The 14,426-nt window shown below is 27.3% G+C and overlaps 1 protein-coding gene across 1 annotated transcript; it reads left to right on the top strand.

Annotated features, from left to right (window-relative positions):
- The first annotated feature begins 198 nt into the window (after positions 1-198).
- LOC129984245 (probable 28S ribosomal protein S26, mitochondrial) lies at positions 199-6,740 on the top strand. The gene is made up of 4 exons (XM_056094079.1): positions 199-741; positions 1,885-2,022; positions 5,088-5,211; positions 6,478-6,740. Exons 1-4 carry the CDS (start codon positions 500-502, stop codon positions 6,658-6,660), a joined length of 687 nt encoding a protein of 228 aa, XP_055950054.1. The 5' UTR covers positions 199-499; the 3' UTR covers positions 6,661-6,740.
- Positions 6,741-14,426: the final 7,686 nt, after the last annotated feature.

The following is a 14,426-nucleotide window of genomic DNA, read 5'->3' as shown; positions in this document are numbered from 1 at the left end:
TATATATATATATATATATATATATATATATATATATATATATATATATATATATATATATATATATATATATATATATATATATATATATATATATATCAAGATATTTTTTTGTGTACTGAAAATTTGAGATCTGATAATAATATATTTTAAAATGATTTCATTGAAATAAAATATTTTCATCTCAACTCTACTTCCTAAATGAGTCAAAACCAAAACATTAGATTTTTTCTAAGTGCAAAGCTCAAAAAATAAATAAATTAATTAAAACGCTAAGGTATTCTTGTAATATTTTTTAAACATAGTCCGTGATTTTATATCTTATTTGAAAATTTAAGATAGGATATATTCCCTGTTTGAATATAAAATAATCTAAAACTAAACGCATTTTATACACTTAAATATTCGCATTTAGGCAGCATGTTAAAATAAATTAATTCTTTTCATTTAAATTATTTTATCCTCATATTCTCTTAAGTCTGCATTAAAAAATCGAAGCATGTCTTTTCTTTACCGATCATATTTACCCAGTATTTTGAAACTTCATGAAGTTCGTTGTAATGTGCCATATATATTTGTACAGCTGAGATGGAAGAAAATACCGATAAGAAAGCCTCGATGGTTGCCTATGGCTCCATCAAAACTTTTCAGAATTCCAGAACACCCTTATGTACCTCCTGACGAGAAACAACTAATTGAAGATTTGCTGGATGAATATTACAGGAAAATTGAGTCGTTGCGGTATGTTGTTTTCCATAGTTATTACCATTTGTACTAAATGCTGACTTGTTTGAAAATGACTCAAGTTTGCTACATCTCATATGTGTAAAGCCGTTGAGAAAGTAAAGAGATTGATAATTTTATGGTGAAACTAAAGACACAGTACAGATTTTTCATCAATTTTTGCCGGCCATGCTAATTATTTATATTAGCTTAAAATTTCAATTTGTAAAAATACTTTTTAAGACATAGGCTTTCAAATCAATATCATCTGAATAATAATCATTCCTTAATTATGTTTACGAATTTATATAAGGGATAGTAAATTCTATGAGTTAAGTACTGACAATGTTCATACTATTTTATATTCATGATTGTCATAATGTATATTATCATGCAAAAATTTTACCTTTAACTCATTATATGAATAGTCAGAATTTAAGTATGTGTCTTTCTCTTAAAGTGATGTCAGTTTCTTTGGATACAGCAATTCTTATTATTGTTCTACAAATGATGTAAATCTGAATTTATATATATATAAAAAAAAGGATGGGGCAGCCTATTTAATATACAAAATTTATGTTCTTCCCAGGTTATATGTCTTAATCCAGAATTTAGTAGTAAGTCTTTTAGCATAATTTTATTCATTGTGTTAGATTTAAGAAATTTAATAATTCTTGATTTTATATCTACATTTGTAAAATGAATGACTGTCTAATATATTTAGAATTCTTTATCATAGCAGGTTTCATACAAACTGCTTGAAAGTTACTTGAAAAAGGAAAAAAAAAAAAAAAAAAAAAAAAAACATTTTTGTGGGTGCTTAAAACTTTTTGTATAACACAATACTTCTTAAAAATACCTTAAATCATCATGAGTCAAAATTGACATGACTCATTATAATTGTGAACTATACACTAAACTTTTTTGGGTGCTTATTAATTAACAGTGAAAGAGCCGAAACTCACCATAATGTGTTAACTTATAAGCGCTTCTAACTTACGAGAAGAAAAAAAGCATCTATTTACTTTGCTTATACAAATCTTACAGGGAAAAAAAAATTGTGTTTGGTAAATTGTTACACAGTTTGCTTTTATTATATTGCTACTTAAGTGAAAAGTTGTTTTATTTTTATTATAATGGAATGTTTTGTGAATATTGCAGGAAACTGTTTAAAGAAGAATTAGCTCAAAAATCTAGAGATGAAGGTCACACAGTTGAAAATCAAAGATTGGAGGAAGAAAAATTTCTTTTGTTACTTGAAGAAAATAAAAAAGAAAATGAAAGATTACAGAAATTAAGGTAAATTTATAGATCTGTAATCAGTATGAAATAAAATCAATATGAATAGTTGATATTAAATATAATTTTTACTATCATTATTACAAAAAATTTCTATTATTAAAATTAAACTTTGCAGGTGTTTCATAAATTTATATCATTTGGATAAATTATTTGATTAATATTATTAACAATTGCCATTCAACTGCCATTGTTACAATGACGCTGCATTGCTCACATACACACATAACACATAAATTAAATTTTTTATTCAAACAATATATATATTCAATATAGACAGACATGTACTGAGATTACAGTTCTTAATTTTAATTGCTTATCAAAATAATTGCATTGTGAGGATAAATAAAACCAGAGGGATTGATTTCCCTGAAACTTTTATGCATACTCCCCCCCCCCCCTCCGCTGCATGAAATTGTGGACCTTAGATAAAGTAGGAATGCCATACATAGCATTGGAGATTAATAGTTAAGAAATGTTGATCTTTGGCTTGAACAAGCATTTTTTCTGAGTTTTGAGCATTGACATAGAACTATAGTTGTATTCACAAGTTAGCATACCAAATTTTATTGATTTTAACCATTGCAATTTTGAGTTATTGCATTTACATGGCTCCAAAAGTGACAGATGATCAACCCTTTGGCAGATTTAATTCAAAATTTGAATAATGAACATAAGTAATAAAGTAATTGAGTATGAAATCAAAAATTGTATAAATGGAATATAAACAAAGAGTATATAATTATGCTTTATATGGGAATTATAATTTTTTCCTAAATGTGCAACAAGTATTCCTTTTATAACATAATGATTATTAATATTTTATTAAAATCAGTGGACTAATTCTTCAATAAAGGGGAAAAAAATGTTGTAATTTATCATAAAATTTTTTTTCTTTCCTATAAATTTTTGAAACCTATCTGCTGTATGGGTTCTGTATTTTGTATTATTGCTGATTTAATATTCTACCTGGAATATAATATTTTATCAATGTATTTGTTTCTATGCTACATTTCTTATTTAAATTGTTAGGCTTTAAAAAAAAAATATATTATTCCTCTAGTCACCTTAAATGACCAGCTGGTTTGCCAAGAATATTGGTTATGGTTGTTTTGATAAATTCTTTAGATGTAACTTCATATCCATGATTTCTTCAGATTGTTTAAAATTAAAGTCATATTATTTTAATTGTCTTGTTTTAGTTCTGCTTTTTGTTTACATGGACCTTTATAATAGAGACCAATCTCATAACATCATTACCACTATTAATAGTCAAAAGTAAATATCTGGCTCATCTATGTTCTAAATATTGTAACTTCACTTTTTTATTTATCATGCAAACTATGTAGATATTAAACATAATTCTTCTTCCTTAGCTTTCAACAATGGAATAAAACTCCATGATTAAGTATTTAAAGTCACAATAAAAATGGTTTGAATTTTAGGGTAACAATGTAATCTGTTGTTAGAAATTAGGTGAAAATATATATATATTTTTTAAATTTACCAAAATTTAGTAAAGATTCCACATTAATATTATTAAAGGAGCAATTTTTTTATATTTTAAAACAGTGTAAAATTCATTTTTATGCAATAATATTAGCAGAAGTTATTATGGAGAAATTCCAAAATTCAGCTTAATTTTTAATTAATTCAAATTTTGATTAAAATTTCAAATAAATTGATCTGAGTTGCACATTCCCACTTACCAAGCTAAATATGTATCAAATTTCATAGATGTAGGTCTGGTGTGCTAAGTGTCAGTACATGCACACTCATCTTTATCATTAGTATAGACAAATGTAATAACATTTTTCTGAAAAATAGTGTGTAAAAATCAAGAATATGAAATTCTTATTTCATAGTGCAGTTTGACAACCCCTAGTTTTTTTCTATTATTTAATAAGGAATTTTTATTAGTGCCTGTAAATGTAAAATTACATGAATTTGCCTTTCTCCTACAATATATTCTTTTGTATTCTCAACTGAATTCCAGTGATCGCCTCTTTTTTCCCCCTTGGATTCCTATCCCCCTCCTCCTGTAATAATTTTTCTTTTTCACACTCAAGAATTATTTACCATTTATATAAATGTATTCTGTTGATCTCTATTTAATATGCAGATGGTCATAAAATTATTTTTCTTGGTCATAGTAGTTGAATGATGTTTCTTATTCAATTGCTTCTTGATATAGATTTCTTTATGACATTTGCTGTTTTGGTTGCTGAAAGATTTTAGTAAAGTTATTTTATGAATGGCACCTTGTATAACTTTTAAATATTGAGACATTTGCCATTTTTTAAATCATCTTTAATTTTCTTTGGTACTTTTCAAGCAACAACAATTATTGCACAAAATATCATTTTTCTTAGAATTTGTGTATTTTTAGCTATGGTGATGTAAATTGGTACAAAATGGATTTGCAAGAAATTTCTAAATAATTTCACTTGGAATATTTAAAATGGTTCATTTTTGGCTGTCATTAGAATAGTGGCAGAAAAATTTATTCGATAGATGGATAAAAGAATTCTATATTGTATACTAAGTAGATTCTTACATATTTATTTAAGCTTTATGAATAGATCTACTAACTTTAGTCCTAAAAATATGTTTATTCTTTTAATCTGTATGTGTTTTTAACAAAGCTGTTATTTTATACAATCAATTATCATTTCTTAATGCTATTATGTTTATTTTTCTGAGATCTATGCATAGATTATTTGATGAAAAATCCAATTGGTTCTGTGACAAATAATGATACTTTATTCAGCATGGAAGTACAAATTCACTGTAGCAGTAGCCACAAAGCTGAAACAAATATCAGAACAGCAACTGCAATAAAATGCGCACAAGTGGCAAATTAGTAATAAACAACTGTAACAGTACAAACCACAGAGAGAACTCATAGGAGAAAAACTTTACTCAGCTACTTATATCTCATCTTCCTTACTTGACTTATTGCACAGGGAAGAAACATTATATATTCCTAACAATTCTTTATTTCTTTTCATTAAAACCCTTGTAAATAAATTTACTTTATTAATTACAGCTTTTTTTTTTTATAGAGAAGAAACTATGGAAAAATTATTTCAAGAAAAACAAATAGAACTTTTACAACTTGAAGAAGAAAGAAAACTTAAAGAACAAAAAACTAAAATGAAGATTGAAGAAATAGTTAAAAAACAAAAGGTAAAAAAAAAAAAAAAAAAAAAAAAAAAAAAAAAAACTTTGTTTTATGCATAGCCATTTATAATATTGAAAACAAATAGATATTTTTAAGATAATTATGATTTTTTAAGAAAAATTTCTTGAATGAATATGATTGTCAAGCTTTTGTTTTTATAAGTACACAATTTTTAGCATATCCATAGCCAGTATGATTTATGTCGTGTAATTTTTTTCATTTTGCATTCAGTATTTGTCTCTACCAAAATATCTCTCTACCATTACTCCAAAATATTAGTCCCTACAATTACTACATTGTGTAAATTATTAAATGTTAGTATTATTTTATATGTTTAATCTAAAATGATAATGCAAAATAAAATTATTTCAATTGTACAACCTACTTAATATGAAAACTTTTAACATAATTATCTTTGGTAACCATCCAGATAATTTCCTTATTCATGGCTGTTTCTAAAGAGAATAATTTCCATTTATTCTTAAGAATGATGTTGCTGCACTATAATTTATAATATTATGTATTACTTTGGAGTGGTATATTTCTACATAACTAAAAATTTTCATTTCTTTTTTAATTCATGATGTATAGTTTAATAATTAAGAAAATTAAATAATTTGATTTTTGTTTTTATGTAGTAAGTTGTGTGACATTAAACTTATTGCTAAGAGTGGAACAATCATTTTCAAATGATAGCTTCTATGTGTCATTGAAATGTTAATGCATTAGCATTAAAGACTTCTGGAACTATATGCTATTCTTCAGTTTTACTTTCTTTCAAATCATGTTATTGATTTGAAAAAGTATTAGAGGAGAAAATGAGAGCAGGGACATACTAACTACTAGAAGTCAAGACTACCAGATATTAAAATTTTTCAGTTTTTTTTTTTTTTGAAAAAAAAAAAATTTCAGCATTATCTTTAAAGGTTGAAAGCACTAAAAGGCAGGTAATGTTTATTGGCTGATGCATTTAAATATTAGTGCAAAAATTAAATAAATTAGTGATTATAGTGAATTTATTCACTAATGCAAATAATAAATTTGGCAGTGGCTATGTGCAGCAAACCTTGATCCTTATATTCCTTTAAAATTCTATTTTGCACAATTTGGATATAGAAATATGATAATGCAATTGGCAGTTATACTGCTCAGAGCTTAATGTTTTAGAATAATTGGCAATTTTGTGAGTTTGAAATAGCCTATGTAATCTTAAAGATATATAATAAGGAGAACAAACATTTTGTGTTAAATTCTCTCATTTTCTTTTCCAGGAGAAAATAGCAATATGCATAACTTATGAAAACTTAGATGGTACCATTGAAAAGGCTTTAAATGATCCTAGAAATGTTTGTTATTTTGTTGATGTCAATGGAAATGTGAAATGGGAAGGAAAACCACCTGAAGACTTGGAAGAAGAAATTAGAAAAAGAATTGCCCAGAGTATGGAAAATTAAACTGTGTTGTATTATAATGATTATCATTATTTTGAGGTGATAATGTATATGAATATCAATTATAAAGTTCTTGTGTCTAACATTGTCTTATAATTATTATGAAAAGGGAATGAATTTTATGAATTTCTTTGTAACTATGAAATCTATATTTAAAAATTATCAAAATTAAATTGATGTTATTAAAAAAATTTTAATGTTGTAAAAATGAAATTTGCACAATAATATTTGCAAGAGTTATTATAGAATAACACTAAATCTTGTATAATTTTTAATTTTTAAAAATTCTAATCAAACCTACCAAAGTTTGCTTGTACTAAATTTGATAGCTCTAAATCTAATGGCCTTTCTTCCCTCTAAAGCACACATACATGCACATTCATATTTTTTAATGTTAGAGATCATTGATAAAATATAACATTATTTTACCCTTTGAACTGATATTGTTGCAAGCTCTTCAGAATTTGTCTTTATTTATCATACAATCAATTATCACCATTATCATTGGTTTATAATTTGTTTGCAAGTCCCCTACAACCAATTTTAATATTAAAAAAAGGTTCTAAATTATTGAGGCAAAATTTATATATATATATAATACGAAGGAAAGTAAAGGGACTTTTGCAATTTCTTTTCCATGGTTTGGTAACCCTGTTAGTATCCATCACTGAATTAGTGCTGCTGGCCACACTTCTATACAATGTGTCACTCTTATTCCTGTGTTAGTCATTGGAGTGTAACAGATTGTTTTCCTCCCTGGATCAGCACCAGGGAGGAAATGGGGGCAGTGATTCGCTTTTTGTTTACAGAGGGTATTAACTGATTAAACATTTGATTTTGTCAAAAATTATTCATATAATGCAACACCCGTCATCAACAGAAATTAAGACATTTAAATGTCAACCATCAGCTGGTAAGATTATGCTAACACAATTCTTTGACACGAAGACGTAGTAGCCACTTATTTCATTCCAAGAGGCGAAACTGTAAACAGTGAGAACCACTGTGGTGTTTTGGGAACTAAATTGAAACCTGCAATCAGATTCAAATGTCGAGTAAATAATATCTGCTAACATCCTGCAGCAAGATAATGCCACAGAACTTCAGTTTGGCAGAATGTAGCCACCCATTGGGCCACATTCTGTCCAAAGGACAGCTGAAACAATAAAGGGGTTGGAACTGAAAGTGCTAGAACAACCATCATGCTGTCCAGACCTGGTTCTAAGCAATTTCAATATGTTTGGTAGTTTCATATGTTCAATTGAAGAAAACACTTCAGAGAAAAAGTTTTACAACTCATGAAGAAGTCATTGATGCGATATAAAATGCACCTTTTCTCAACCTTTATTTTTTAACCTTTTCTCAACATTTGCCACCTGTCCCTTTATTTTTTAACTCTCCCTCTTATATTTAAAATATTTTTTTCATTTTGTGAAAATAATTTAAAATACTTGAAGATTTAAACAATTGAAAACTAATTTGCCATCAGATGGAAAGTTTGATGTACTGGTTATTTTAAGAAACTGAGAGAAGCTATCTATTGTCCTTATTCCATAAAAACCTTTCTAGTATTTATATTACGCTTTCCCAGTGGTGGTATATCTTAGGGGCAAGAATGTTTTAATGCCCGATCATGATTGGAACAAAACTTTTATTTTTTTTATGTTTTTTAAATTAAATAATCTTGAAGGGATAAAAAAATAATGCCATCTATGATTATTAAAAAAATGAAATGATATTCCCAGGTACCTATTGCCCTTGCTATGAAATTGTTTTCCGGTCTCTTTCAAATACTAAACACTCATCATATTCATGATCCTCCAGCAACATTTACAATAATATTTCTTTCTTTTTTTAAGTCCTTCTTGCCTTAAGTCCTCTTTTCTCAATGTCATCCAAACTCAGAGCATTTATTCAACATGTCATGTTATGAATTTCAATATCCTCCTTTACACAGTGTCTAGAGTCCTTAATTAATTTACTAACTATCAATTATTCTTAGAATATCATAATATATTGGTCCGAAATAATAATGATGAAATAGAAGTTTCAGTTCTTTTTAAGGGAATAGTTTATGGTAATTATAAAAATAAATTATGCTTATTTCATTGGAAAAAATTTAACTTAAATTAAAAAATTGTTAGTATGCAACAGATTTCAGTTATTAATGAAATTTGATCTTAATACAAACCGAAATTCCAAAGATCTTATTAAAAGTCTTTAAAATAAGTGGATTAAAAGTAGGATGGAACTCTAATTTTGACATTTTCATATATATGCACATAAGTAAGCCAAAAGATGTGGAGAAAAAAATTATATCTACATACAAACATGAGTGTTAATGTGAAGTGGATGTCTAAAGAATTATATTGCAGGTGTGTGTAATGTCATGAAAGTGAAAAGTAGATTTGAAAACCATTTTGAAGCATCTTAAAAGTGCTTAATTTTGAAAAACAGTTCTTAAAAATTGCTTAATTTTCTTGAGATGCGCAAGGAAAACTTTTAGAGGGGTGCCACATATAGGTATTAAGATAACACTTAATGGCTTTTTTCATTTCCTCTTCAACAGTGTGCATTGTGGTTTATTGAAATATTGGGAATGCTATCTCGAAGGGTATATATATTATGTCATACTTCTTGTGACTTGAAAAATGTACGAACGTCATTGGAATTCAAAGATGGTGAACAATTTGTTTTTGTTATCCTGTTAAATATACATTTAACCTTTTTATGTTTTAAAGAAAAATAAGCAGATTGGTCTGATCAGTTGAAAATAAGAATAGAGCTAGATGAATTTGGTGCGCCAAAGAGATACATCGAACATGGGAAAAGCTCCTCTAAAAAGATTTACTGTGAAATCTCTTTAGTCCTTTACATATTCAATCATTGTTCTCGTCAATATGTCATTTATGAGCAATCTCTTGAACAATCTGTTTAAAGTGATTTTATTTTACTATGCTGGATTTAATTCATTGCTGTATGCAATTATGCTAGTCAATTGCATAAAATTTTGTATGATGACATTTTAACTTGGAAGCCATAAGTTTTCACCTATCATAATTTTTGTCGTGTTTTTTTTTTTTTTTTTTTTTTTTAATCTAATTCATCCATTTGAAAATTTCTATTTGTTGGACCATACTGACAAATTTTAGTTCATATAAAATCCTTCTAAATTTACCATTTAAAAATTTTTTAAGAAGAGGGGGGGGAATCAAAACTTATTCTTTAGAGTTTAGATTCTATCATTTTGATAACAATTTTTTTTTCCAACTATTTCAGTTTTTTTTTTTTTGTTTACCATAAAAATCTTTCTAGACATACAGAAGTTTGTTTTCTTTTGTTTACCATAAAAATCCTTCTAGACATACAGAAGTTTGTTTTGTTTTGCTTACCATAAAAATCCTTCTAGACATACAGAAGTTTGTTTTGTTTTGCTTATCATAAAAGTCCTTCTAGACATACAGAAGTTTGTTTTGTTTTGTTCACCATAAAAATCCTTCTAGACATACAGAAGTTTGTGTAGAAGGATTGACCTGATTGACAGAGCAATGTATAGCATAAATCATTGAAGTTATGAACATAAAAATTGGTAGAAAATTACTTCTTGGGTATTTGAGGCCTACTAAGAATGAATTTTTCAAAATTTTAATTACAATAATGAAAAATAAAAATAGAATTTCAACGTGTTTCTGCCATAACATCAAAGCTTATATCGCACCATAGTTATTTCTAATGCATTTTAAAAGTTTTAGAAAGTGACTTTCTAGTGATATAAATTTTGTTTAAATGAATGCCTTTTTTTAAAAAAAAATTTAGTAATTTTTGGCGAATTAATTTTGGACATAATTTGTAACAATGATTTTTGTTGTAACAAAATTTAAAATGTTATCATTGCTTCATCGTTGAAATCATATTAAACATGTTAATGTTGTGATTAAAAAAATGCATTCTTTGCTTTAATTCAAAACTTTAAAGCAATTTACTAAATAAGATTCTCTGATTGTTAAGTTTTTTTTTTTTTTTAATTTTAAGACAGTGGGACATATTGCGTGCTAGCTTCAAAAAATAGTTTTTAAAAAATACATTAATTAACATTTTTTACTTTCATTTTGCACCTTCATGAATTTATGTCTGTTACTTAAGAAAACATTTTCATAAGTAATGTGATTTCATACTGGAAATTATTTTTATTTCCTCATAAAATATATATTCATTTTTTTTTGTAACTTTTTAAAACTAAAGTTTTTATTTATTTTTGTATATAGGTTAAAAAGCAGGCTTTTATTAAATTTTCGGAATGTAAAATGTTTAAAAAGCTCTTTACTAAACTAATTTTTTTTTAGTCTGAACAATTCTAAACATTATTATTCTTTTCTATTAAAAAAATTGATCTAAAATAATTTAATTAGAACATGTTATTTTGTTATCAATGTTTGGCCATTTTACTAATTCTAGGATGGTATCCATTCTGAAATACTTTAGCTCTTCGTTTTGTAAGCAAATAAAATGGTCTAAATTGCTAAATATTGTGAGTTTGCATAGCAAGAAATTTATGCTTTCCATACAGCCATATCAGATTTTATTTGTTGCTACATATATATAATATAAAATTCAAATGCAAATTTTTTTTATCAGAGTTTTGATTATTCATATGCTTCTACATCAATGTCGACATTTTTAGAAATGATATATCCATCTAAATTAAGTTACTTTTAAGAAATGTTGAAAAAGATATGTGTTGTTTATTGTTATCTTATAAAAATTGATTTTTTTATTATTATTATTATTTTATTTTTTTTTTTGCATAATATATATATATATGTAACGATATTTTAAATTCTTGATTTAATCCAAATTAATTTCCAAACCTTTATCATAATTTAGCCCATAGTAACTTCATTCTAAAAATATTCTCTTATTTCGTGATCCAATTCCACTTTCGGTTTAATTAATTCCTATGTAAAAATAATGTGCCATCAGTACTACGTATCAAATGAAAGTGATACTTCCGTTGACCTTGTCAAAGGTCAAAACATGTATTCCATCGGCGCGTGGCGGGAAACCCCTTGTTATATAAGACTAGTGATCATTTGTTTCGTCCCTTCTTTCCTTCTGCTTTTGTTGCACGCTGTGGTGGACGGGCCTTGTCCGCGTCTCTGCTTGTAAATAATTATGCTTTCACGAAACGGTATTAAAATTAATTTAAAAATATAACATGCCTCTTCAACGTCTTCGAACCTGCCTTCTACTTTTCAAAAATAAATCTTTACATATGTGTGCGTGCGTGCGTGCGTGCGTGCGTGCGTGCGTGCTTTTGCTGCATTGCAGATATAAATATTAATTTTTTAAAAAAATTTATATTTAAAATTAATTTTAAAAAAAGCACATTTGAATTTAAACATTTTTTAGTAAAAGTAATGCATGAGAAAAAACATTTTATGCTTTAAAAGTAAGCAGATTTACGTATGCATGATATAAAGAAGGTGCTTAATTTTTGAACAGCATTTTCTCATTACGCATTCTGTATTACCAGATTGGTCATCTGGTCAGCATCCAAAAATGCAAATTCTGCCCATCCCCCACAACAAAATTATAGATTAAAGGTCTAAATTTGCTTTTTATAACAAAGTAATGTCTTAATGTTGTTGTGAAGTCGCAATTTGGAGAACAAAGCAACAGCTCAGGTGTCGTCCTCTCATCTAGTCAGTGTTCAAAATCACAAGGTCCGTCCTAAAACAACCTCTTGCAGCTTCATAAAAATGGGACATTAAAGTTAAACAGAAAATATAGAAATGAATTAAATTCGAAATTCCAAGATTATTACATTTTTCCCCTTTATATTTAATTTCTGGAAATAGATTTGAAAACCATTAGCTGAACGATTTTTATTCGTGTTATTATTTATTATTTATATGCCATTACTAAAAGTGATGACATTGTACTATTTTTGGTTTAGAAATAAAAATGTAACAAATTTTGGAAGCATTGCACTAAAGTTGAATAAATACAAACACATGTATGTAAACCCAGACGGTGACACTTGAGAAGAAGAGGCGATAATCCTTTCTATCCACTCTAGCCCGGTTTTAAAAGTTTTGGAGACAAAGATTTTAAGCTTCATAAGGGAAGTGTATATATATATATATATATGGATATCAAAATTTCTAATAATTTAATTCTTGTCTTAAAGTTGTAAATTAAAATAGTAAAAAAAAAAGAATTTTTCCAAATTTAAATACTTGCTTAACTCTTCCCTGTATGACTATTAAAAATTTTGAAATATGATGAATAAACACAATGAATGGTATTAATTAGTGGTGTAAACATATTTTAATGAAAAAAATTTTAACTAACCTTTCTCTTCAAGGGTGGTGTCCTCATTTGGAGATTCCACCTATCTAGAATAATTGATTCAAAAGAAGATTTTCAGAGATTGTCACATATTATAATCATAATAATTATGAACACTTTAGGTTCATAATCATTTTTATTTGTGTACTAAGAAATTTAAGTTACTTAAAATATGAAAAATTCACAGTTTTATATAATCCTATAAAAAGTTTTAAACTAAATCTAATATATATACACTACTGGTTAAAAGTATTGCAAGTTTGAAAAGTTTCACGTTTTTTTTCATTAATAAGCTCCCCCAAAAATAATATGTTTTCATTTAAAGTGATATTTTCTAGTGTAAATGTGGTGGAGAAATTTCAAGCTATTGTGCCATCCATTGTGAAATAATCGTCTACTAATATTGCGTAATCCCGGTACAGTATACTCCCGATTATCCGCGCCTGCCACACTAAGTTTTTTTTTTTTTTTTTTTTGATTGATTGACTGATTTCTTCAAAAAGGTGTAGTTTTAGAGTTATGCTTTTGTAATTATTAATTTTTCTGTATCCTTGACGCCTCTCGTAAGTAGAAAGCACTTTTCTATTTTCATTAACAAAATGCATTTTAGGTTAGTTTTGAGTGATATACTAAGCGTTGGTTAAACATTTCCTGCTGTTTATTTTACGTTTTATTGTACATAAAATGATTTTTCAAAGTTGAAATGACTGTTTTCTCTTTTGCTATACCCGTTTTTAGCTTTTTTCGGATTATCCGCGATTTTTGTTATCCGCGGCGGCCGCGCCACCCAATTCCGCGGATAATCAGGAGTGTACTGTAGTTTTGCAGCGGCCAAACAGGCGATAAATGACTGTTTGTTTCGCCAACTGGCGATAAGCATCAATCATACCTTTGGAGATGAACTTTGCTCTCCAACGGATACGAGTGATTCACTTCCTGCCTTCGCCAGCTGGCTTAGAACGTCTGTCTCCTGCTGGTCGATGGAATTACGGCAAATGTATCATGATCTATATTTGTTAATTTAATTTGTAATTAAAATTTATTTTTGTTATTTACATGGCTGGCAGTTTTCATTAAGTAAAAATGTTGTAATACTTTAATTTAAAGTAAATTTGGCAATGCGTGCACCAAACTGGTGACCCGGTACTTTTGTTTCTACTGTTCTAAAATTTGCGAAGTCCAGCCACAAAATTTTAAAATATGCTCAAATCAGATTTTGGTGATTGAGCTCTTCAATTACTTTTCGTAATGGATTATTTTGGATTATTGTGCCTAGAAGTAATGCATCAAGGACCAGGTATGTGCTCAAATTTTCTGTTCATTTCTCTGTGATTGGTCAATATTTTATTTCCCCATTATTTTGGCGAAGAAATCGTATTATTTATATTCAGTATTATTTTTCGTGTTATTTTTTGTAT

This window comes from Argiope bruennichi, chromosome 9 (genome assembly GCF_947563725.1).
Source record: "Argiope bruennichi chromosome 9, qqArgBrue1.1, whole genome shotgun sequence".
Classification (NCBI taxonomy): Eukaryota; Metazoa; Arthropoda; class Arachnida; order Araneae; family Araneidae; genus Argiope; species Argiope bruennichi.
The sequence above is the reverse complement of the archived record's forward strand: the minus strand, read 5'-3'. Positions and strand labels throughout refer to the sequence as shown.

Coding starts and splice junctions, on each gene's coding strand:
- LOC129984245 (XM_056094079.1), top strand. CDS start 500: ATGTCTTTTCTTTACCGATCATATTTACCCAGTATTTTGAAACTTCAT. Junction 742..1,884: donor AGGAAAATTGAGTCGTTGCG/GTATGTTGTTTT, acceptor TGAATATTGCAG/GAAACTGTTTAAAGAAGAAT. Junction 5,212..6,477: donor AAATAGTTAAAAAACAAAAG/GTAAAAAAAAAA, acceptor TTTCTTTTCCAG/GAGAAAATAGCAATATGCAT.